The 27,607-nt window shown below is 38.3% G+C and overlaps 1 protein-coding gene across 6 annotated transcripts in view; it reads right to left on the bottom strand.

The window, feature by feature from the left end:
• Nucleotides 1-27,607, bottom strand: part of TEX9 (testis expressed 9) — a 261,325-nt gene that overhangs the window by 59,934 nt on the left and 173,784 nt on the right. For all 6 annotated transcript variants that reach the window (XM_057542209.1, XM_057542208.1, XM_057542210.1 and 3 more), the window contains 5 exons: nucleotides 19,244-19,292; nucleotides 17,800-17,882; nucleotides 15,739-15,917; nucleotides 12,675-12,757; nucleotides 12,078-12,251 (listed from right to left, as the gene is read on the bottom strand). In XM_057542209.1, the coding sequence (XP_057398192.1) occupies nucleotides 12,078-12,251; nucleotides 12,675-12,757; nucleotides 15,739-15,917; nucleotides 17,800-17,882; nucleotides 19,244-19,292 (568 nt within the window). The remainder of the gene's footprint in view (nucleotides 1-12,077; nucleotides 12,252-12,674; nucleotides 12,758-15,738; nucleotides 15,918-17,799; nucleotides 17,883-19,243; nucleotides 19,293-27,607) is intronic.

A 27,607-nucleotide genomic window follows, 5' to 3' on the forward strand; every position in this document is an offset into this window, starting at 1 on the left:
CTGTCATACAGAGTGAAGTAACCATATGCTAACACGTATATATGGAATCTAAACAAACAAACAAACAGAAGGTTCTGATGAACCTAGGGGCAGGACAGAAATAAAGACGCAGACGTAGAGAATGGACTTGAGGACATGGGGAGGGGGAAGGGTAAGCTGGGATGAAGTGTGAGAGTAGCACTGACATATATACACTACCAACTACCAAATGTAAAACAGATAGCTAGTGGGAAGCAGCTGCATAGCACAGGGAGATCAGCTCAGTGCTTTGTGACCACCTAGAGGGGTGGGATGGGGGGGTGGGAGGGAGACGCAAGAGGGAGGGGATATGGGGATATATGTATACATATAGCTGATTCACTTTGTTATACGGCAGAAACTAACACAACATTGTAAAGCAATTATATTCCAATAAAGATGTTAAATTAAAAAAAAAAGAAATATCAGGAAGGAAATTAGAAAATACTCTGAACTTAATGGAAATAAAAAGACAGTCTCAAATTCCGTGGGACGCAGATAAAGCAGCACTTAGAAGAAAATTTATAGCTTTAAATGCTTATGTGAGAAAAGAAGTAGAAAATCAATTATCTAAACTTCTGCTTTAAGAATCCTGAAAAATAAGAGCAAATTAAGCCCAAATAAGTATGAAGGAAATGCTAAAGATGAGGTTAGAAATCAATAAACAGAAAACTGACAAACAGTACAGAAAAACTAACAAAGTCAAATGCTGAATCATTGAAATGTTCAATGAAATTGATAAGTATGTAACTACACTGATTAAGAATAAAACAGAGAAGAGGCAAATTATTAATCTCAAGACTGAAATGGGGTCATTATCACAGATATTAAAAATATAAATAAAAATATAATAAATGAATATTATGGTCAAATTTATGCCAATAAATTTGACTACTTAGATGAGTTGGAAAAATTTCTTGAAAAACATAAATTACCAAAACTGATTCAAAAAGTAATGGAAAATCCAAATAGACTTATATACACTAATAAAATTCGTGGGCAAAGGCTTCTCAAATAGGATGAAAAGAGCACAAAACCACACACTGTGTGGTTTTGAAAGACACTGTTAAGAAAATTTAAAAGCCAGTTCAGATTGGGAGAAACTATTCACAACGCATATTCTTTCTAGCAAAGAAACTATATAAGGAAGCATAAAGAACTCTTACTACAACCCAATGTTTTTAAATTGGGCAAAAAATTTGAACATACACATAACGAAAGAAGATATATGAACAGCCAATAAGCATATGAAAACATGCTCGAGATCAATAGTTATCAAGGAAATACAAGTAAGCTTATACTGAGATACTACTTCTACCCCTCTAGAGTGGCTAATACTAAAAAGACTGACAATATCAAGTGTTAAGTGAGGATATAGAGTAACTGGAACTCTCATACATTGCTATTGGGAATGAAAAATGGTACAATCACTTTAGAACACAGTTTGACAGTTTCTTAAAAAGTTAAACATATACTCTCCATAATACTCAGAAGTTCTACTACTAGGTATTTAATCAACATCATGAATGATACTGAATGTGTCTACACAAAAACATGTATCTACACAAAAACTTGCACATGAAAATTCATAGTGGCTTTATTTTTTATAGTCCAAAGCTGGAAACAACTCAAATTCCCATCAACTGGTGAACAGATGAAATGTGTAAATCCATAAATAAATACCACTCAGCAATACAAGGGAATGAATCACAAAACAAGCAACAACACTGATGAATGTCAACAACATTATGCTGAAGAAGACAGATGCAAAGAAGTACATACTTAGGATTCCATCTATATGAAATTTTATAACAAGGAAAACAAATCTGTAGTAAAAGAATGCAAATCAGTGGCTGCCTGGGGCTATGATTAAAGACTGGGGATTTATGGGGTAGAGACACAAAGGAAATTTGGGGGAGTGATAGAAATTTTATCTTGATCATGGTGGTGGTAACAAGGATGTATTAATTTGTTAAAACTCAATGAACTGTACAATTAAGACAAGTATATTGTGTTGTATTTAAGTTATTCCTCAGTAAAGTTGATTTGTAAACAGAGATCAGTAATAGAAAAATAAAATCCAAAGCTGGAGTAAAATGTTTTCTGTTTTTATATTTTAAAAATGACTCCATCTGTTAGAATCAGCAGCTAAAATAAGTTAATATACATAACAATGTTTTAATAGTTGGTTTTTGCAAGTTTACAGAAGCAGCTCCTTAAGCTCTGTTTTGCATTTCTGTGAACTGTACACTAGACTTGTTTCTAGAGATATAAAAAATGAATTAGCAAGAAAGATTCAATCTTGAGTTTCACATAATCCAGGAGAGTTATGTTATGCCTCTCTGGCTGGTAGGTAGATAGGAATTCAAGCTGAGAAGCTCAGAGCCAGTGCAAATTTTCATAAAAATCTTCAGCTAGCCAATGTATCATAATGTCTTAGTACATTCACCGTGAACTAAAAGTTTCAAATACTAACTCTAAATAACAAGATTTTAGAAGAGCTGTGTGTTTAAGTCTATTTAATTCTGGGGAGTTGGAGAAAGAGTCTACGTGATTTATAGAGGCAGATAAACATAGTTTGAATCCTGCTCTGCCATTCCTGTTTGACCTTAGGCAATTTGCTTATCCGCTCAGACTCAGTTTCCCTTTTGTAAAATGTGTTTTACCTGGCAGGTAACACTCAAAAAATGTTAGTTCCTTTTCTGCCCAAATAAAAGTAGAGTTATAATCAATGTGGTCCTTTGAGAATATTAAACTTTTGACAGGGTACAGGATACCGTGGATAAGAAAAAGAGAAAGGAGGAGGTAGAGAAGATGGCAGAAGAGTAAGACGTGGAGATCACCTTCCTTCCCACAGATACAGTAGAAATACATCTACACGTGGAACTGCTCCTACAGAACACCCACTGAACGCTGGCAGAAAATGTCAGACCTCCCAAAAGGCAAGAAACTCCCTACGTACTTGGGTAGGGCAAAAGAAAAAAGAAATAACAGAGACAAAAGAATAGGGATGGGACCTGCACCAGTGGGAGGGAGCCGTGAAGGAGGAAAGGTTTCCACGCACTAGGAAGCCCCTTTGTGGGTGGAGACTGCGGGTGGCAGAGGGGGGAAGCTTCGGAGCCACGGAGGAGAGCGCAGCCACAGGGGTGCGGAGGGCAAAGCGGAGAGACTCCCGCACGGAGGCTCGGCACCGAGCAGCACTCACCAGCCTGGGAGGATTGTCTGTTACCCCGCCGGGGCGGGCGGGGCTGGGAGCTGAGGCTCGGGCTTCGGATCGCAGGGAGAGGACTGGGGCTGGCGGCGTGAACACAGCCTGAAGGGGTTAGTGCACCACAGCTAGCCGGGAGGGAGTCCGGAAAAAGTCTGCAGCTGCCGAAGAGGCAAGAGACTTTTTCTTCTCTCTTTGTTTCCTGGTGCGCGAGGAGAGGGGATTCAGAGCGCCGCCTAAACGAGCTCCAGAGACAGGCGCGAGCCGCGGCTATCAGCGCGGATCCCACAGCAACAGGGGCGCAGAGGGAAAAACGGAGAGATTCCCGCACAGAGGCTCGGCGCCGAGCAGCACTCAGCAGCCCGAGAGGCTTGTCTGCTCACCCGCCGGGGCGGGCGGGGCTGGGAGCTGAGGCTCGGGCTTCAGTCGGATTGCAGGGAGAGGACTGGGGCTGGCGGCGTGAACACAGCCTGAAGGGGTTGGCGCACCACAGCTGGCTGGGAGGGAGACCGGGAAAAAGTCTGGACCTGCCGAAGAGGCAAGAGACTTTTTCTTGCCTCTTTGTTTCGCGGTGCGCAAGGAGAGGGGATTCAGAGCGCCGCCTAAACGAACTCCAGAGACGGTCGTGAGCCACGGCGATCAGCGCGGGCCCCAGAGACGGGTGTGAGACGCTAAGGCTGCTGCTCCCGCCACCATAAAGCCTATGTGCGAGCACAGGTCACTCTCCACACTGCCCCTCCCGGGAGCTGGTGCAGCCCGCCACTGCCAGGGTCCCGTGATCCGGGGACAACTTTCCCGGGAGAACGCACGGCGGGCCTCAGGCTGGTGCAACGTCACGCCGGACTCTGCCGCCGCAGGCTCGCCCCACCTCCTCCGTACCCCTCCCTCCCCCCGGCCTGAGTGAGCCAGAGCCCCCGAAGCAGCTGCTCCTTTAACCCCGTCCTGTCTGGGCGGGGAACAGACGCCCTCAGGCGTCCTACACGCAGAGGCGGGTCCAAATCCAAAGCTGAACCCCAGGAGCTGTGCGAACAAAGAAGAGAAGGGGAAATCTCTCCCAGCAGCCTCAGAAGCAGCGGATTAAAGCTCCACAAACAACTGGATGTGCCTGCATCTGTTGAACACCTGAATAGACAACGAATCATCCCAAATTCAGGAGGTGGACTTTGGGAGCAGGATATATTAATTTTTCCCCTTTTCCTTTTTCTGTGAGTGTATACGTATATGCTTTTGGATGAGATTTTGTCTGTATAGCTTTGCTTTATAATAGCTTTATTTTACTTCACAATATTATATACTCTTTCTTTCTTTCTTTCTATTTTTTCTCCCTTTTACTCTGAGCCGTGTGGATGAAAGGCTCTTGGTGCTCCAGCCAGGCATCAGGGCTGTGCCTCTGAGGTGGGAGAGCCAACTTCAGGACACTGGTCCACAAGAGACCTCCCAGCTCCACATAATACCAAACGGCAAAAATCTCTCAGAGATCTCCATCTCAACATCAAGACCGAGCTTCACTCAACGACCAGCAAGCTACAGTGCTGGACACCCTATGCCAAACAACTAGCAAGACAGGAACACAGCCCCATCCATTAGCAGAGAGGCTGCCTAAAATCATAATAAGGCCACAGACACCCCAAAACACACCACCAGACGTGGACCTGCCCACCAGAAAGACAAGATCCAGCCTCATCCACCAGAACACAGGCACTAGTTCCCTCCACCAGGAAGCCTACACAACCCACTGAACCAACCTTAGCCACTGGGGACAGATACCAAAAACAATGGGAACTACGAACATGCAGCCTGTGAAAAGGAGAACCCAAACACACTAAGACAAGCAAAATGAGAAGACACAAAAACACACAGCAGATGAAGGAGCAGGATCAAAACACACCAGACCTAACAAATGAAGAGGAAATAGGTAGTCTACCTGAAAAAGAATTCAGAATAATGATAGTAAGGATGATCCAAAAACTTGGAAATACAATAGACAAAATGCAAGAAACATTTAACAAGGACGTAGAAGAACTAAAGAGGAAGCAAGCAACGATGAAAAACACAATAAATGAAATTAAAAATACTCTAGATGGGATCAATAGCAGAATAACTGAGGCAGAAGAACGGATAAGTGACCTGGAAGATAAAATGGTGGAAATAAGTACTGCAGAGCAGGATAAAGAAAAAAGAATGAAAAGAACTGAGGACAGTCTCAGAGACCTCTGGGACAACATTAAACACACCAACATTCGAATTATAGAGGTCCCAGAAGAAGAAGAGAAAAAGAAAGGGACTGAGAAAATATTTGAAGAGATTATAGTTGAAAACTTCCCTAATATGGGAAAGGAAATAGTTAATCAAGTCCTGGAAGCACAGAGAGTCCCATACAGGATAAATCCAAGGAGAAACATGCCAAGACACATATTAATCAAACTGTCAAAAATTAAATACAAAGAAAACATATTAAAAGCAGCAAGGGAAAAACAACAAATAACACATAAGGGAATCCCCATAAGGTTAACAGCTGATCTTTCAGCAGAAACTCTGCAAGCCAGAAGGGAGTGGCAGGATATACTTAAAGTGATGAAGGAGAAAAACCTACAACCAAGATTAATCTACCCAGCAAGGATCTCATTCAGATTTGATGGAGAAATTAAAACCTTTACAGACAAGCAAAAGCGGAGAGAGTTCAGCACCACCAAACCAGCTTTACAACAAATGCTAAAGGAACTTCTCTACGCAAGAAACACAAGAGAAGGAAAAGACCTACAATAACAAACCCAAAACATTTAAGAAAATGGGAATAGGAACATACATATCGATAATTACCTTAAATGTAAATGGATTAAATGCTCCCACCAAAAGACACAGACTGGCTGAATGGATACAAAAACAAGACCCATATATATGCTGTCTACAAGAGACCCACTTCAGACCTAGAGACTCATACAGACTGAAAGTGAGGGGATGGAAAAAGGTATTCCATGCAAATGGAAATCAAAAGAAAGCTGGAGTAGCAATTCTCATATCAGACAAAATAGACTTTAAAATAAAGACTATTACAAGAGACAAAGAAGGACACTATATAATGATCAAGGGATCGATCCAAGAGGAAGGTATAACAATTGTAAATATTTATGCACCCAACATAGGAGCACCTCAATACATAAGGCAAATACTAACAGCCATAAAAGGGGAAATTGACAGCAACACAATCATAGTAGGGGACTTTAACACCCCACTTTCACCAATGGACAGATCATCCAAAATGAAAATAAATAAGGAAACACGAGCTTTAAATGATACATTAAACAAGATGGACTTAATTGATATTTATAGGACATTCCACCCAAAAACAACAGAATACACTTTTTTCTCAAGTGCTCATGGAACATTCTCCAGGATAGATCATATCTTGGGTCACAAATCAAGCCTTGGTAAATTTAAGAAAATTGAAATCGTATCAAGTATCTTTTCCAACCACAACTCTATGAGACTAGATATCAATTACAGGAAAAGATCTGTAAAAAATACAAACACATGGAGGCTACACAATACACTACTTAATAACGAAGTGATCACTGAAGAAATCAAAGGGGAAATCAAAAAATACCTAGAAACAAATGACAATGGAGACACGACGACCCAAAACCTATGGGACGCAGCAAAAGCAGTGCCAAGAGGGAAGTTTATAGCAATACAAGCCTACTTCAAGAAACAGGAAACATCTCGAATAAACAACCTAACCTTGCACCTGAAGCAATTAGAGAAAGAAGAACAAAAAACCCCCAAAGCTAGCAGAAGGAAAGAAATCATAAAGATCAGATCAGAAATAAATGAAAAAGAAATGAAAGAAACAATAGCAAAAATCAATGAAACTAAAAGCTGGTTCTTTCAGAAGATAAACAAAATTGATAAACCATTAGCCAGACTCTTCAAGAGAAAAAGGGAGAAGACTCAAATCAATAGAATTAGAAATGAAAAAGGAGAAGTAACCACTGACACTGCAGAAATAGAAAAGATCATGAGAGATTACTACAAGCAACTCTATGCCAATAAAATGGACAACCTGGAAGAAATGGACAGATTCTTAGAAATGCACAGCCTGCCGAGACTGAACCAGGAAGAAATAGAAAATATGAACAGACCAATCACAAGCACTGAAATTGAAACTGTGATTAAAAACCTTCCAACAAACAAAAGCCCAGGACCAGATGGCTTCACAGGTGAATTCTATCAAACATTTAGAGAAGAGCTAACACCTATCCTTCTCAAACTCTTCCAAAATATTGCAGAGGGAGGAACACTCCCAAACTCATTCTACGAGGCCACCATCACCCTGATACCAAAACCAGACAAAGATGTCACAAAGAAAGAAAACTACAGGCCAGTATCACTGATGAACATAGATGCAAAAATCCTCAACAAAATACTAGCAAACAGAATCCAACAGCACATTAAAAGGATCATACACCATGATCAAGTGGGGTTTATCCCAGGAATGCAAGGATTCTTCAATATACGCAAATCAATCAACGTGATACACCACATTAACAAATTGAAGGAGAAAAACCATATGATCATCTCAATAGATGCAGAGAAAGCTTTCGACAAAATTCAACACCCATTTATGATAAAAGCCCTGCAGAAAGTAGGCATAGAGGGAACTTTCCTCAACATAATAAAGGCCATATATGACAAACCCACAGCCAACATTGTCCTCAATGGTGAAAAACTGAAACCATTTCCACTAAGATCAGGAACAAGACAAGGTTGCCCACTCTCACCACTATTATTCAACATAGTTTTAGAAGTGTTAGCCACAGCAATCAGAGAAGACAAAGAAATAAAAGGAATCCAAATCAGAAAAGAAGAAGTAAAGCTGTCACTGTTTGCAGATGACATGATACTATACACAGAGAATCCTAAAGATGCTACCAGAAAACTACTAGAGCTAATCAATGAATTTGGTAAAGTAGCAGGATACAAAATTAATGCACAGAAATCTCTTGCATTTCTATACACTAATGACGAAAAATCTGAAAGTGAAATTAAGAAAACACTCCCATTTACCGCTGCAACAAAAAGAATAAAATATCTAGGAATAAACCTACCTAAGGAGACAAAAGACCTGTATGCAGAAAATTACAAGACACTGATGAAAGAAATTAAAGATGATAGAAATCGATGGAGAGATATACCATGTTCTTGGATTGGAAGAATCAACATTGTGAAAATGACTCTACTACCCAAAGCAATCTACAGATTCAATGCAATCCCTATCAAACTACCACTGGCATTTTTCACAGAACTAGAACAAAAAATTTCACAATTTGTATGGAAACACAAAAGACCCCGAATAGCCAAAGCAATGTTGAGAACGAAAAATGGAGCTGGGGGAATCAGGCTCCCTGACTTCAGACTGTATTACAAAGCTACAGTAATCAAGACAGTTTGGTACTGGCACAAAAACAGAAATATAGATCAATGGAACAGGATAGAAAGCCCAGAGATAAACCCACGCATATATGGTCACCTTATCTTTGATAAAGGAGGCAAGCATATACAGTGGAGAAAAGACAGCCTCTTCAATAAGTGGTGCTGGGAAAATTGGACAGATACATGTAAAAGTATGAAATTAGAACACTCCCTGACACCATGAACAAAAATAAACTCAAAATGGATTAAAGACCTAAGTTTAAGGCCAGACACTATCAAACTGTTAGAGGAAAACATAGGCAGAACACTCTATGACATACATCACAGCAAGATTCTTTTTGACCCAGCTCCTAGAGAAATGGAAATAAAAACACAAATAAACAAATGGGAGCTAATGAAACTTAAAAGCTTTTACACAGCAAAGGAAACCATAAACAAGACCAAAAGACAACCATCAGAATGGGAGAAGATATTTGCAAATGAAGCAACTGACAAAGGATTAATCTCCAAGATTTACAAGCAGCTCATGCAGCTCAATAACAAAAAAACGAACAACCCAATCCAAAAATGGGCAGAAGACCTAAATAGACATTTCTCCAAAGAAGATATACAGATTGCCAACAGACACATGAAAGAATGCTCAACATCATTAATCATTAGAGAAATGCAAATCAAAACTACAATGAGATATCATCTCACACCAGTCAGAATGGCCATCATCAAAAAATCTAGAAACAATAAATGCTGGAGAGGGTGTGGAGGAAAGGGAACACTCTTGCACTGTTGGTGGGAATGTAAATTGATACAGCCACTATGGAGAACAGTATGGAGGTTCCTTAAAAAACTACAAATAGAACTACCATATGACCCAGCAATCCCACTACTGGGCATATCCCCTGAGAAAACCATAGTTCAAAAAGAGTCATGTACCAAAATGTTCATTGCAGCTCTATTTACAATAGCCAGGACATGGAAGCAACCTAAGTGTCCATCATCGGATGAATGGATAAAGAAGATGTGGCACATATATACAATGGAATATTACTCAGCCATAAAAAGAAATGAAGTGGAGATATTTGTAATGAGGTGGATGGAGTTAGAGTCTGTCATACAGAGTGAAGTAAGTCAGAAAGAGAAAAACAAATACAGTATGCTAACACATATATATGGAATCTAAGGAAAAGAAAAAAAGGACATGAAGAACCTAGTGGCAAGACGGGAATAAAGACACAGACCTACTAGAGAATGGACTTGAGGATATGGGGAGGGGGAGGGGTGAGATGTGACAGGGTGAGAGAGTGTCATGGACATATATACACTACCAAATGTAAAATAGATAGCTAGTGGGAAGCAGCCGCATAGCACAGGGAGATCAGCTCGGTGCTTTGTGACCACCTAGAGGGGTGGGATGGGGAGGGTGGGAGGGAGGGAGATCCAAGAGGGAAGAGATGTGGGAACATATGTATATGTATAACTGATTCACTTTGTTATAAAGCAGAAACTAACACACCAGTGTAAAGCAATTATACTCCAATAAATATGTTTAAAATATATATATATACACTCTAAAAAAAGAAAAAAAAAAGAAAAAGAGAAAGGACATAAAATAACTAGTGAGAAGGATTCAGAAGTAAGATAATAATAGCCTGAACCAAGAAGTGGCAATGGGAATTGAAAAGAAGAGATGAATGAAAACATTTAGAAGAAAGAAAACACAGGATTGGGTATGAGAGCCAAGAACAAGAAAAGAATCAAAGATGCAGGCAAGTTATGTGGACTACAGCAGTGACATGACCACAGCTGGATGGATGATGACAAATGGTAAAGTGACAAATTAAAACAGTTGTTTCCCAGATATAACAGCTTGTTTTCTCTTAGACCACTTGCCTTTATTTCTTAGAGCAACAGAAACATAGTACAAACTATGTACGTAATTTTAAATTTCCTAGCAGTCACTTTAAGAAGAAATACGTAAAATAAATTTTATTACTATATTCACTTATCCCAGTATATCCAAAATATTATCATTTCAACATGTAACCATTAAAATATTAATGAGATTTTGCATCGTTTTTTGTATTTAATCTTCAAAATTTGATGTTGATTTACACTTACAGCACGTCACAAGTTGGACTAGCCACATATAAGTGGCCACCATTTTCGACAGCACTGGCTTAGACTATTAGATACTATAATTAATTTTTCTTTCCAGATGAGAAGGTCAACAAAATGTGGAATATCTATTCAATGTTACAGTCAACAACAAAAAGGAACAGACTACAACATGGATGAATCGCAAATGCATTATGCTAAGTGATCGGACTCAAGAAGCTACTATGTAATTCTATTCATATGACATTCTGGAAAAGGCCAAAATATAAGAATCAAAAACAGATCAGTGGTTGCCTGAGGTTGGGAGTAGGGAGAGGACTTGACTAAATTCACAGAGAAATTTTTTGGTATGATGAAAGTGTTCTGTATCTCAATTATGGTGATGGCTATGTGACTATGCATTTGTCAAAATTCATAATAGAAGTGTATACAGTCATCCCTCAGTATCCACAGGGGATTGGTACCACCAATCTAACGTGTGTTGGTAGGATGTGGAGAAATTGGAACCCTTATATACTGCTGGTAGAAATGTAAAAATGGTATAGCTGGTTTGGAAAACAGCCTGCAGTTCCTCAAAAGGTTAAATGTAAGATTATAATTTACCAATTCTACTCCTAGGTATATACCCAAGAAAAACAAAAACATATATCTACACAAAAACTTGTACATGAATGTTCACAGCAGCATTATTCAAAACAGCCCCAAAGTAGAAACAACCCAAATGTCCATCAACTGATAAACAGATAAATAAAATGTATTACATCCATATACTCTATAAAAAAAGAATATTACTCTATAAAAAGCAATGGAGTGCTGATACATGCTACAATGTTGATGAACCCTAAAAACAATACTTAAAGTGAAAAATGTTGGTTACTAAGTATCACATACTGTATGATTCTACATATCCAGAAATGTCCAGAATAGGCAAATCTATCAAGACAGAAAATAAATGAGAAATTGTCCAGGGCTGGAGGAGATTAGGGGAAGAGGGTAGAGGTACTAAGGCTACAGGGTATGGGGTGACTTTTTGGGTGATGAAAATATTCTAAACTTGATAGTGGTGATGGTTGCACAACTCTGTGAATACACTAAAAGTTACCAAATTGTATAAAGGGTGAGATGTATTGTTTGTGAATTATATCTCAATAAATCTGTTAAAAAATACTCTCCTAATAATGGGGGAAGAGTTTTTAGTATACACTAACAAAATAACTAAACAATGAAAAGTGGTATCTATGCAAACATGTAACTTATATGTTTTTGTGCATTTTGGCATTAGATTAGGAAAAAATAGCAAAATTATTACCCTTTCTACTGAAGACAACTGTTGCTGTAATCCATCACATTTTTTGCTTGCTTCTTCAAAAAGAGTTTTATACTTTTCTGTTTGAGACTGTTGCAAATTAATTGTCCGCTGCTGTCTCATACAATCTCCTTCAGAATTTTTCAGGTGAGACTTTAAATCCTGAATTTCATCCTCCTATAGTTATGAAATTATAGATTATATGGAAAAATATACATGATTTGGTATCAAAACATAAAGCAGAAAACATAAAGGAGCTTCGTATGATCTTTGATGAGATATTTATACCCATTTCACTAGGAAAAACGAATTACATTCTATTTTCATCCTCAAAATGGAAGTCAGGTGTTTTATTTGCACTTAATAGCTTACACTTGTAAGTCTAATACAACACATTCTAATTGCTAGCAAGTATTTAAAATTCTTCAGCTCTGTGAAAATTCAACATCTCAGAATAAAGTTCAGTATTTAAATTTCTGAATTTAAAAGTTAACTGTGAATTATACTTCAATGAAGCTATTTTTAAAATAAAATTGAAAACTGCTCCTAAAATGACTTTGAATATTACAGCATTTATTCTGAAAGGTTTTAAAAACTTACCTTTTTATTGCATTCACATACAACATTATCCAATTCCTCCTGCATAACATGGAGTTTGGCCTTCAGAAATCTGATCTGTGCTTCTGTGTCAATTTAATAATAATATTTATTGTCTTTCACTGAATCTAAGATGCCATCACTTGTAAGACAGACTATTATTTTATGAGGGAAGAAAAGGCTCAAGATGGGAAGTCTAATAGGAGACCCCTGTTTGGGAACACTCAAGACACTACATACCCCTAATGTAGAGGTAAATGAAAAATCCATCCAACAGAAAGCAACTGTTACACTGGAACCAAGTAAAGAAAGAGGAAAAAAACAAAAACTTTTCCTGAGAATCGGAACCACAAGCCAAGTAATCACATAAGTTTGCAGACTGAATTCATACTTACCCAGGTGGTTCGAAACACCTCAAACAGAACTTAAAGTGGTCTCAGATTGGTAATGCCCCCAGGTGTTTGGCAGAAGCAAACACAGATCCTCTCTAGCAAAACTCAACTTCAATCCCAGCCATTGTAATTATAAAATGCCACTGACTGTAATACACATCCCAATTTCACAGATGTTAAAATGTAGTGACGTGTCTGAGAAGCAAAAAAATGCACTAACACCTTACTGCCGAAGCTTTCTCCCACAAACCCCTCACGAAGATCTACCTTTGGTATTTCATTGCTATCAAAAGTTCTTTATTCAATAATATCAGTAAATCTCTGAGGGTTTTAGGCCTATAAAAGTAAATAAAGTAAAAACTGAACTTAGAACTCACTCATAATTCATTCAGTCATTCATTAAAAAGATATACATCAGGACTTCCCTGGTGGCACAGTGGTTAAGAATCCGCCTGCCGATGCAGGGGACACGGGTTCGAGCCCTGGTCCAGGAAGATCCCACATGCCGCGGAGCAACTAAGCCCATGCACCACAACTACTGAGCCTGTGCTCTAGAGCCTGCGAACCACAACTACTGAGCCCACGTGCCACAACTACTGAAGGCCACGTGCGAAGAGCCCGTGCTCCACAACGAGAGAAGCCACCACAATGAGAAGCCCACGCACTGCAACGAAGAGTAGCCCCCACTCGCCGCCAACTAGAGAAAGATCGCGCCCAGAGGCAAAGATTGAACGCAGCCAAAAATAAATAAATTAAAAAAAAAAAAGATATACATCAAGTCTCTACCATGTTCCAGGCATAATACGGATATTATAAGACAAGGTTTGCCCTCATGGAACTTATCTTGAGTAAACATTCTGAATAGCCTCTGAAAGTCATTAGGACAAATTCCGCAGAGCACAATAAATCTCCACACATACTTCCTGTTTCAAAGCTCTTCTTATGAAGTGTCCCCAGTGTTACACGGAGCCAATGAACAATGGTTGGCTCTAACCCCACCTAGCTTTTTCCAGCCTCAACTCTCCTTCTAGCTTCTCATGTAACTCCAGGTTAGCAGAGGACAGAAGGGAAATGATAAACTTAAAAGTGTGAAAAAAAAAACAAAAAAAGTGTGAAGTTTGCAGTAGTTGGTCTCTAGGGGGAAAGAAGGAAGAAGCAATGGGAGAGCATGACTTTTTGCATCTCTTTTTCTCCCCAGCTCTAACCTCGGTAGTATCATCTAGGATTTGAGTGCTCTGTCTCTGTTGGTCCACAGCATTAACCTCCCCACCCATCCCACTCCAACTTTAGTCTTATAAAGCAGTCTGTGCTCCTAAACTACTTTTTTATTGTTTCCTCCCACACATAACCCAGCCATTCTAGGCAATCATGTGGAATAAGTGAAAACTCCCCTAAAAGGGGAGACACCTTGGCCAAAGATTCTGAAAAGGGAAGACAGGGATGCAAAGTGGCAGAGAGGTCATTCAGCATTAAGAAAAAAAGCAGTAATTTAAGGTAGTCTGTGCTGGTTCCCATACTGGGAGGAGGACCTTTGTTAACAAGGCTACAGGTGACTGAGAACTGAGGAACAGCCAACATCTGACCATTGCATCCCTGAAGGTATCTTAACAGAGGCATGAAGGTTAACTCTTTGCTTCACTTACCTTCGTTGCTAACAATTAGCCCCAGAAAGCTTGGATAGGTCAGTAAATGTAATAAATGAATAAATGAATTAATCTGCATTTATGACTAGCATGTAGCACAATAATCATTATACATGTAAATCATTGTGATTTTCACAGAATCAGAGAATTTTAAGGGTAAACTTCATGATCATCTAATACAAACTGCTACATTTTCAAGTGAAGAAATTGCTATTACAGAGAGGCTAAAGCGGTTTGCCTGAACCTACAATTAATTATAGTTCAGCATTAACTATGTTCATATACACTCGACTTGACTGTCTTTTTTTAAATTTATAATAGCATAGGTGGCGCCTCATAAATTCAACAGTTTTAGAGGCACTACTGGTAACTAACATGTTTTTGATGATCTAGACTAAGTATTATTTTTCTAGTGGTATGCAGAGAATGAATTTATAAGAAAGAAAATAATATTCATTAGAAAATTCATTATTTTACCTGATGCTACATCAATAATTCATTTATCCTTTAACATGTGTTGATTTAACACACAATAAAGAGAATTCAGTAACATTAAATGGAAGGAATTCAAAGAAATATGGTTTTTAAAAATTTATTTCAATGTTTTAATGCTAAGCTATGGGGCATTTAACTTATTTGAAAAGTGGTCAATGAAACCAATACCTGATCTTTCTTTTTTTTTCTTTTCTCTCTCTCTCTTTTTTTTTTTAGCCACACCACATGGCTTGTGGGATCTTAGTTCCCCGACCTGGGATTGAACCCAACGCCACGTCAGTAAAAGCACCAAGTCCTAACCACTGGACCACAAGGGAACTCCCCAGATAGTTCTTTTTAATTTTACTTTTTATAATGGAAAACATCAAACATATACAACAGTAGTGAGATGAGTTCAATGAAACCCTACTCACCCATCATCCATTTTCAACAATTATTGACTCAAAACTAATTTTATTTCATTAAACAAATGCAAGACATCACTACATTTTCTAAATAACTGTGATATAAGATAAAAATAAACAAAAAACAACCTACCTGTTCCAATGTCTTCACTAACACCACAAAAAATACCATCATCTATATAATCAGGTAAGCCTTCTTCTTCCAGTTGCCCTTCAATTTTGCTAATTGTTTTTGCAAGAGAAAAGTCTGAGAAATCCTCTGGAATGGCAACTTCGTTGGCAGTTTGTACATCAGAGTATTTCAATTTTACTCTACAAAAAAACACATATAGGCACATTATATATTGTATACATATAATATAAAAAGGAGATATGACTCCCAGATATGACTTTTATCCAAATAAAAAAGCAGATCAAAATTATTATAAATTTTAAATTTATGATGAAATCTACAATTGATACTTTCAAGGACTATATTACAAGAGACTTAGTAGACTTTCAATCTTTATGAATCACACAACCACTGAGCTAGAGGAGGCTTTATGAGGCCACTTAGACATGGCCAGTGTAAAAAATTAATAAACAGAAGCCTCAAACAGTCAGCGGACCAGAAGGGGGAGCTCTCACACCCTGAGACAACAGCAGAGCCCCGCGGTGTGAAGGAAGGCTCCTCTTCACTCCTGGCAACAAGTCAGGTAATGAGAAGCCTTTGTTTACTCTAGCCCTCCCAACTTCCTTTTTCTCTCTATAAAAGAGTTCTCCTTGCTGTGCTGTGTGGGGACTTGCACGTGGCTCGCCATCGCTGCAGACCCTGAAGTGCAATATTCTGCTGATCCCAAATAAACCCATTTTTTTGCTGGAGAATTATTTGTTCTAGGTCAACACTCCCAAACAAGTGAACATCAAAACTAAGAGTACTGAACTTGGCCTCCTAGGTGAAATCCAGCCTGTGGCTTTTAATTTTACATGCTGCTGGAGTAGAACTGTACAATTTGATCATCACTCTAGTCATAATTCTGCAAACACTGAAGAATAATACCTCTTAAGAAAGAATTAAAGAGTGAACAGTTCTTAGCTCAAACTCTTTTTTCCACCTAAAGAAACATATTTTAAGCAGGATCAAAGTTTACCAAAAAGTTGATTTTTTTTTCTTTAATGAAGTAAGGGGAGAAATATGAAATGAAAGCCACTTCTAAAGGCGTTGAGGAATGGGCCAGGCCTAACCCATCAAGTTTGCTTCTGAAAGCCTTACTTTTAACTTTTTACTTACTTTAAAGCCTAACTTACTTTTAACACAGAAGCAAATGCTTTAGAATTCTTTTGGAAAAAGAACATTTTATTTAAAAAGTAAACTTGAAGTCTGAAAATAAGATAACCCTTTCCAGTTATGTAGGTATGTACAGTACTTATGTATGTACAGTACTTATGTATGTAACATATGTTCTCTTCTATCAATTTTAGTTTTTTTCTTCCTTATCCTTTCACCCTATTTTTTTTGTCTCTTTTGTTCAAAAAACAAAAACTTTACTTAGCCAATTAAAAGACACAAGGATTAACAAAGATTTTTCTAGAATTATAATGCAATTATCAGTTTGGGTAAGCAATAGACATAAATTTAACAATTTACTGTGAATTAGAAGCTGGTTGGTACCATCCACTCCAGGTGTGACCTTCCTTTTCTAGAAAGTCTACTATCCTAAAGAACCTCTTGGGTCCCCTTTTTATGCTTAAAGTACTAAAAACAGTCTTGAATTCTTTCTCACCAAAAACAATAGGATGTAAATTATAACTATACTATAGTTTTATTGAGAGCATGCCAAAATCATTCTGTATCTCAATATATAAAATAATGCATGGTGTTCAAAAAGTATAAGTCTATTTGAGAGAACTAGGCAGAGAAAGACATGTAGGTTCTAGTTTCCGATCTAAGAAAATATCTAGCTAAAAATAACATTTAAAAAATTTGAAATGTGGCAATTTTTCTTAAGAGAACAATACAAAATGTTCATTAACTGTTGCAAGACATTTCTGATTAGAAGATGTTTTAAATTATTAAATGTGGAGAAGAAATACAGAGTACAATTTTGTATATTTTGGGTATAAAATGATCTGGAGAAACAGAACTTATTAAGAACAATGATAGTATAAATTATAAAATTAAAAAAAAAGTAATACTGTAAAAACTGTACTATACCTTGAATTTGATTTCCTTCCTTTACTTGCAGAGTGTAATTTGTTTCGAACTTTGCTTATTGGATCAACGTTTTTGGTCTTTGGCTACATGAAAAGAATTTAAATGATTAATTAATTAGACTCTAATCACTTGCCAAGGAAGGAAATTGTGTAATACACAGAATTGCTAGATTGCTACACAGAAGAACTCCTATTTTCAGAGAATTAATCAAGTTATATTTTAAGGAATCCAAAATTGTATACCTGGAAAAGACCTAGTTATTACTAGGACCAAGAGATTTAAAGATAAGAAAATGAGTCCCAAAGATTCAAGGATATTCAACTAGTTAGCGGAATGTTAAACTGGATGTTCTGATTCACAGAATTTAATTCTCCTCACCGATTATTCTTCAGATAGGCCTCCACGTATACTATTCCTTAGGTCTAGATTCCCATGGATAGGGAATTTGTACATCCCAGTGTGCCCAGCAGCTGGAATAGTGATCTCTACACACTGTAAATATTTAAATGAATGAATAAACCTTCCCAATCACCTTCTTTGTATATGAACACTTTTCTTTTTCAGATCTTCTATCTAGTAAACTTGGGCTTTGAAGAGAAAACTTAATTTCACTTAGAATTTTTCCAATGTATCTCCAAATTGTTCAGTGAAATTATGAGACAAAAAAGGATTCAATTCATTTTACGAGCAACATTTCATAAAGACATCCCTTCTGAATATCAAGGCTAATATTCTATTTCTAGCTGTTACTGGAAGGCATGCTGCGGGCCCTGGGACCTGCTCCCTTCAAGCTAGTGGGAGGCTGGTGGGACTGGTTGCCTCTACCCCCTAGGCCAGTGCACTGTCACAGGGTAGAGGCGACCAGTGGTGGGGGAAGGGTGCCCAGCCAGAATCAGCTGGAGTGCACTGGGTGAGCATCCTGGGTTTTGTAGACAACAGGCAAGCCCGGCAAATATGAAAGCATCTTCCAGGGCAGCGTGGGAAGCAGGCAGGTTGGGGCTGAAGTGCCCACAAGGGGAGCACGGAGAAGCCAAAGGAAAGGGGGTAGGAAGGACGGAGAGGAGGCCGCTTGTGGGGTAGCAGGGATACACACCCAGCTTCGTGAGCCCAAGGGGTGGGGTGCTTCTGGGGTTTGGGTTTCTTTTTCAGAGGGGCCGAGGCCAGCAGAGCTGGCCTGGGGAGCTCTTTGGGGGAGGGCCTGCCTGCCCACCTCATCCTTCTTTCCAGAAATGTTGCAGGAGTGACATGTGCCAGCTGCCCACTCACAGGCAGGGGCCCTGGAGTTCTTGTGGCTCAGGAAAAGCATTTTAAAGAAAACACCCCCTACCCTACCCGCAATAAACACAATAAAAGTGAGAATAATAAATACAAAAAGAGAAAAATCTAAAAAACAACCTAAATTCTACAGAATATAATCACATTCACATAAAGTTTGATTTCATACCTTAGTTTCTGAACGTAAATGAACTGTCCCTTCAGACAATAATGGACGTCTACAGATAAAAAGTAAACACCATATATTAATAATAAATGATGCTAAACCGAGACATATTAAAACTAATTGTTAATTAATTAATTGTAGTTTGGATCTCAGTGAAATTACATACCATCTGTAAGTTCTTAGGCAATCTACTGAACTTCTCTAAGCTTCAGTTTCCTCATTTTTTAAAATGAGGACAGTAATATTTATTTCAAAATAATACTTTGAGAATTAAATGAGATAAAATAGGTAAAAGGTTTACATTGTGTCTGACTGGTATAAGCCTCCAATTATTAGTATTTTATAACTTACCTTATTCTTCAAATTATAGATTTCTAATACTTACACGTAAAAAGATATTATATAATAACAGATCCACATACACTATCCAAGAAAAATGGCATTCTCCCGATTTCAAGCTATTATACAAAGCTATAGTAATCAAAACAGTATGGTATTGGCATGAAAACAGACACATAGATCAATGCAGCAGAATACAGAGCCCAGAAATAAACTCACTCATATAAGCTCAATTAATTTATGACAAAGGAGCTAAGAATATACAATGGGGAAAGGATAGTTTCTTCAATAAATGGTGCTGGGAAAAATGGATAGCCACATGTAAAAAAAAGAAAATGGACTGTTATCTTACATCGTACATAAAAATAAACTCAAATGGATTAAACATTTGAATGTAAAACCTGAAACCATAAAGCTCCTAAAAGAAAAATATAGGTGGCTAGCTCCTCGACATCAGTCTTAGTGATTATTTTTTTGGATTTGACACCAAAACCAAAGGCAACAAAAGCAAAAATAAACACATGGGACTACATCAAACTAAAAAGCTTCTGCACAGCAAAGGAAAGCATCAACAAGATTTCAGTAATTTACTGAATGGGACAAAATATTTGCAAATCATGTATCTGATACAGGGTTACTATCAAAAATATATTTTAAAAATCTCATAAAAGTCAATTAAAAAAAAAACCAACAAACAATTGGATTTAAAAATGGGCAAAAGTGAAACAGACATTTTCCCAAGAGGACAAATAGATTGCCAACAGATGCATGAGAAGAAGCTTAACATCACTAATCATCAGGGAAATGTAAATCAAAACAACAATGAGCTATCACCTCACACCTGTAAGAATGGCTATTATCAAAAGATAAGAGATAACAAATGCTAGCAAGGCTGTGGAGAAAAGGGAACCCTTGCACACTGTTGGTGGGAACATAATTTGGTACACCCTCTATGGAAAACAGTATGGAGGTTCCTCAAAAATTAAAAACAGAGGGGGGAGGAGTCAAGATGGTGGTGTGGAAAGACACAAAGTTAGTGTCTCCCCACAACTAGGGCACCTGCTGGCTGCTGGTGGGGGACTCTGACCCCCGAGGAGATGGGAGGAACCCCAGAGTGAACCAGTAGGATGTAGGGGGACCGAGGTGGGAGGAGAAGTGGAGGCCAGACAAGATTGGTGCCCCTAAGGCCAGGGAGATCACGAGAAGCAGGTGGGAGGGATTCCCCGGGAAGAGGAAGAGCGGGAGAGGAGTGGAGGGCGATCACCTGGCCCACTCAGGCCAGGGAGGCTGCTGAGCTCCCAGGCCGATCCCCTGCCCTCCAAGCCCCCTCCAGGCTGCATGGGTCCTTGTGGGCATAGGAGGAAGGCCAGGGAGATCAGGAGAGGCAGGTGGGAGGGGCCCTGTGGGAGGCACCCTGCAGGAGGAGCAGGAGAGTAGCCAATGGCGTTTGCCTCACCCACTTGGGCCCAGGACGCCTGCTGAGCTCCCAGGTCAATCTCCTGCCCTCCAAAGCCCCCATCCAGGTCACGTGGGTCTTGGGGGCATAGGAAGGAGGTCAAGGGGAGAACAGGAGAGGCAGGTGGGAGGGGCCCTCCCAGACCCCAGACTGGAGGAGCAGGAGAGGAGAGGCGGCTGTTTGGGCTGCTCAATCAAGCCCAGGAAGCCTGCTGGGCTCCCAGATGAGGTCCCCTGCCCTCTGAGACCAGGGGTGGGGGTCATGCCTGGGCCCCTTCTGTTCCTTGAATCTAAGCCCCACCCCACCCCCAAAGCCCCCAGAGCCTTTTCCAGCCCTGTGGGTCCTGAGCATTGGCCCCACCCACTGCCCAAACCTCACCCTTGCTTAGGCCCTGCTCTCCACAGCTAAGGCCTTCCCCCCCACCTTTTTTTTTTTCTTCTTTTCCCTCCTCCTCTTTTTACTATTGTGGTACTGATGTACCTTCTGGTTGTTGATTCATTTACTTATATTTTTTTATATTCTTCCTAACATATCTGTTAGTTTCCTAGTCTGATTTTATTTTGTTATTGTTCTTTTTTTTCATTTCTGCCCCAGGTGGCTTGCGGGATCTCGGTTCATGAGCCTGGGGTCAGGCCTAAGCTCCTGCGGAGGGAGCTCTGAGTCCAAACCACCGCACACTAACAGAGAACCTCAGACCCCAGGGAACACTGATCCGAGTGAGGTCTCTTGGAGTTCATCATCTCAACATCAAGACCCAGCTCTACCCAACAGCCTACAAACTCCAGAGTTGGAAGCCTCAGGCCAAACAACCAGTAAGACAGAAAAACAATCCCACTCATAAAAAAAAAAAAAAAAAAGGGACAGCAAAAAATATCACACAGATGAAGGAGCAAGGTAAAAACCTACAAGGCCAAATAAATGAAGAGGAAATAGGCAATTTACATGAAAAAGAATTCAGAGTAATGACAGTAAAGATGATCCAGAATCTCGGAAATAGAATGGAGGCACGGCCTGAGAAAATACAAGAAATGTTTAACAAAGATCCAGAAGAACTAAAGAACAAACAAAGAGAGATGAACAACACGATAACTGAAATGAAAAATACACTAGAAGGAATCAAAAACAGAATAACTGAGGCAGAAGAATGAAGAAGACAAAATGGTGGAAATAACTGCTGAGGAACAGAATAAAGAAATAAGAATGAAAACAATGGAAGACAATCTCAGAGACCTCTGGGACGACACTAAACACACCAACATTTGAATTATAGTGGTCCCAGAAGAAGAGAAAAAGAAAGGGTCTGAGAAAATATTTGAAGAGATTATAGTTGAAAAATTCCCAAACATGGGAAAGGAAATAGTCACCCAAGTCCAGGAAGCACAGAGAGTCCCATATAGGATAAACCCTAGGAAAAACACATCAAGACACATATTAATCAAACTAACAAATATTAAATTCAACAAAAAATATTAAAAGCAACAAGGGAAAAACAAAAAATAGCATAAAAAGGAATCCCCATAAAGTTATCAGCTGATTTTTCAGCGGAAACTCTGCAGGCCAGAAGGGAGTGGCAGGATATACTTAAAGTGATGAAAGAGAAAAACCTACAACCAAGATTACTCTACCCAGCAAGGATCTCACTCAGATTCGATGGAAAAGTCAAAAGCTTTTCAGACAAGCAAAAGCTAAGAGAATTCAGCAGCACCAAACCAGCTTTACAACAAATGCTAAAGAAACTTCTCTAAGAGAGGACACAAGAGAAGAAAAAGACCCACAAAAACAAACCCAAAACAATTAAGAAAATGGTAATAGGAACATACATATTGATAATAACCTTCAATGTAAATGGATTAAATGCCCCAACCAAAAGACACAGACTGGCTGAATGGATGCAAAAACAAGACCCATATATATGCTGTTTACAAGAGACCTACTTCAGACCTAGGGACACATACATACTGAAAGTGAGGGGGTGGAAAAAAGATATTCCATGCAAATGGAAATCAAAAGAAAGCTGGAGTAGCAATTCTCATATCAGACAAAATGGACTTTAAAATAAAGATTATTACAAGAGACAAAGAAGGACACTACATAATGATCAAGGGATCATTCCAAGAAGAAGATATAACAATTATAAATATATATGCACCCAACTTAGGAGCACCTCAATACATAAGGCAAATGCTAACAACCATGAAAGGAGAAATCAACAGTAACATAATAACAGTAGGGGATTTTACACCCACTTATACCAATGGACAGATCATCCAAACAGAAAATAAATAAAGAAACACAAGCTTTAAATGACACAATAGACCAGATAGATCTAATTGATATTTACAGAACATTCCACTCAAAAGTGGCAGAATACACTTTCTTCTCAAGTGTACATGGAACATTATCCAGGATATATCACATCTTGGGTCACATATCAAGCCTTGAAAAATTTAAGAAAACTGAAATTGTATCAAGCATCTTTTCTGACCACAACACTATGAGATTGGAAATCAGTTACAGGAAAAAAACTGTAAAACACACAAATACATGGAGGCTAAACAGTGCACTACTAAATAACCAAGAGATTACTGAAGAAATCAAAGAAGAAATAAAAAATACATGGAAACAAATGACAACAAAAACATGACGACCCAAAACCTATGGGATGCAGAAAAAGCAGTTCTAAGAAGGACGTTGAGAGCAATTCAATCTCACCTCAAGAAACAAGAAAAATCTCAAATAAACAATCTAAGCCTACACTTAAAACAACTAGAGAAAGAAGAACAAAGAAAACCTAAAGTCAGTAGAAGGAAAGAAATCATGAAGATCAGAGTAGAAATAAATGAAATAGAAATAAGAAAACAATAGCAAAGATCAATAAAACTAAAAGCTGGTTCTTTGAGAAGGTAAACAAAATTGAGAAACCATTAGCCAGACTCATCAAGAAAAAAAGGGAGAGGATGCAAATCAATAAAATTAGAAATGAAAAAGGAGAAATCACAACTGACACTGCAGAAATACAAAGGATTATAAAAGACTACTACAAACAACTATATGCCAATAAAATGGACAACCACAAAGAAACGGACAAAATCTTGGAATGGCACAATTTCCCAAGACTGAACCAGAAAGAATTAAACAGACCTATCACAAGTAATGAAATTGAAACTGTAATTAAAAATCTTCCAACAAACAAAAGTCCAAGACCAGATGGCTTCACAGGTGAATTCTATCAAACATTTAGAGAAGGGCTAACACACATCCTTCTCAAACTCTTCCAAAAAATTGCAGAGGAAGGAACATTCCCAAACTCATTCTATGAGGCCACCATCACTGTGACACCAAAACCAGACAAAGATACTACAAAAAAAGAAAATTACAGACCAATATCACTGATGAATATAGATGCAAAATTCCTCAACAAAATACTAGCAAACAGAATCCAACAACACATTAAAAGGATCATACACCATGATCAAGTGGGTTTTATCCCAGGGATGCAAGGATTCTTCAATATACGCAAATCAATCAATGTGATACACTATATTACCAAATTAAAGAATAAAAACCATATGATCATCTCAATAGATGCAGAAAAAGCTTTTGACACAATTCAACACCCATTTATGATAAAAACTCTCCAGAAAGTGTGCATAGAGGGAACCTACCTCAACATAATAAAGGCCATATATGACAAACCCACAGCAAACATCATTCTCAAGGGTGAAAAACTGAAAGCATTTCCTCTAAGATCAGGAACAAGACAAGGATGCCCACTCTCGCCACTATTATTCAACATAGTTTTGGAAGTCCTAGCCATGGCAGTCAGAGAAGAAAAAGAAATAAAAGGAATACAAATTGGAAAAGAAGAAGTAAAACTGTCATTATTTTTTGATGACACGATACTATACATAGAAAATCTTAAAGATGTCACCAGAAAACTACTAGAACTAATCAATGAATCTGGTAAGGTTGCAGGATACAAAATTAATACACAGAAATCTCTGGCATTCCTATACACCAACAACAAAAAATCAGAAAGAGATATTAAGGAAACACTCCCATTTACCATTGCAACAAAAAGAACAAAATACCTAGGAATAAGCCTGCCTAAAGAGGCGAAAGACTTGTACTCAGAAAACTATAAAACACTGATGAAAGAAATCAAAGATGACATAAACAGATGGAGAAATATACCATGTTCTTGGATTGGAAGAATCAATATTGTGAAAATGACTATACTACCCAAAGCAATCTACAGATTCAATGCAATCCCTATCAAACTACCAATGGCATTCTTCACAGAATTAGAACAAAAAATCTTACAATTTGTATGGAAACACAAAAGACCCCGAATAGCCAAAGCAATCTTGAGAAAGAAAAACAGAGTTGGAGGAATCAGGCTCCCCAACTTCAAACTATACCACAAAGCTACAGTAATCAAGACAGTATGATACTGGCAGAGAAACAGAAATACAAATCAATGGTACAGGATAGAATGCCCAGAGATAAACCCACACACATATGGGCACCTAATTTACAACAAAGGAAGCATGAACATACAATGGAGAAAAGACAGCCTCTTCAATAAGTGGTGCTGGGAAAACTGGACAGCTACATGTAAAAGAATGAAATTAGAACACTACCTAACACCATACATAAAAATAAACTCCAAACGGATTAAAGACTTAAATATAAGACTAGACACTATAAAACTTTTAGAGCAAAATATAGGAAAAACACTCTTTGACATAAACCACAACAAGATCTCTTTTGACCCACCTCCTAGAATAACAGAAATAAAAATCAACAAATGGGACTTAATTAAACTTAAAAGCTTTTGCACAGCAAAGGAAACCATAAACAAAAAGACAACCCTCAGAATGGGAGAAAATATTTGCAAATGAAACAACAGACAAAGGATTAATCTCCAAAATATACAAACAGCTCATGGAGCTCAATATCAAAAAAACAAACAATCCAGTTAAAAAATGGGCAGAAGACCTAAATAGACATTTCATCAAGGAAGACATACAGATGGCCTAGAGGCACATGAAAGATGCTCACCATCACTAATTATTAGAAAACATGCAAATGAAAACTACAATGAGGTATTGCCCCATGCTGGTCAGAATGGCCATTATCAAACAAGCTAGAAACAATAAATGCTGGAAAGGGTGTGGTGAAAATGGAACCTTCCTACACTGTTGGTGGGAGTGTAAATTGATACAACCACTATGGAAAACAGTATGGAGGTTCCTAAAAAAACTAAAAATGGAACTACTATATGACCCAGCAATCCCACTGCTGGGTATATACCCTGAGAAAACCATAATTCAAAAAGAGACATGCACCACAATGTTCACTGCAGCACTACTTACAATAGCCAGGACATGGAAACAACCTAAGTGTCCATCGACAGAGGGATGGGTAAAGAAGATGTGGCACATATATACAATGGAATATTACTCAGCCATAAAAAGAAATGAAATTGAGTTATTTGTAGTGAGGTGCATGGACCTAGAGTCTGTCATACAGAGTGAAGTAAGTCAGAAAGAGAAAAACAAATACCGTATGCTAACGCATATATATGGAATCCAAAAAAAAAAATGATACTGATGAACCTAGTTGCAGGGCAGAAATAAAGAGGCAGACATAGAGAATGGACCTGATGACATGGGGTGGGAGGGCAAAGCTGGGGTGAAGTGAGAGTAGCATCAACATATATACACTACCGAAAGTAAAACAGTTGGCTGGTGGGAAGCAGCAGCATAGCACAGGGAGATGGGTTCGGTGCTATGTGATGACCTAGAGGGGTGGGATAAGGAGGATGGGAGGGAGGCTCAAGAGGGAGGGGATATGGGGACATGTGTATGCATATGGCTGATTCACTTTGTTGTGCAACAGAAACTAACACGGTATTGTGAAACAATTATACGCCAATAAAGATCTATTGAAAAAAAAAAAGGAAAAAGAAAAAATATATTAAAAACAGAACAGTCATATGATCCAGCAATCCCACTTCTGGGTATTTATCTGAAGAAAATGAAAACACTAATTTTTTTTATATATATGCACCTCCATGTTCATTGCAACATTATTTACAATAGGCCAGATATGGAAACAACCTAAATGTCCATCAATGGATGAATGAGAAAAGAACATGTGCTTTATATATATATATATATATATATATATATATATATATATATATATATATATGTTAAAGTATTATATAAAATAATATTTATATATATATGTAACTATTACTGAGCCATAAAAAAAGAATGAAATCTTGCCATTTTGACAACATGGATGGACCTCGAGGGCATTATGCTAAGTGAAATAAGTCAGAGAAAGACAAAGACAAATAAGGGATCTCACTTGTACGTGGAATCTAAAAACAGACAAATAAAAACAAGCCTGTAGATACAGAGAACAGATTGATGGTTGCCAGAGGGTGGTTGGTTGGGAACAGGCGAAATAGGTGAAAGGAGTCAAAGGGTACAAATTTCCAATTATAAAATAAGTAAATCATAGGGATGTATGTACAGCATGGAGACTATACTTAATAA

Source organism: Balaenoptera acutorostrata, chromosome 3 (genome assembly GCF_949987535.1).
Source record: "Balaenoptera acutorostrata chromosome 3, mBalAcu1.1, whole genome shotgun sequence".
NCBI classification, from domain to species: Eukaryota; Metazoa; Chordata; class Mammalia; order Artiodactyla; family Balaenopteridae; genus Balaenoptera; species Balaenoptera acutorostrata.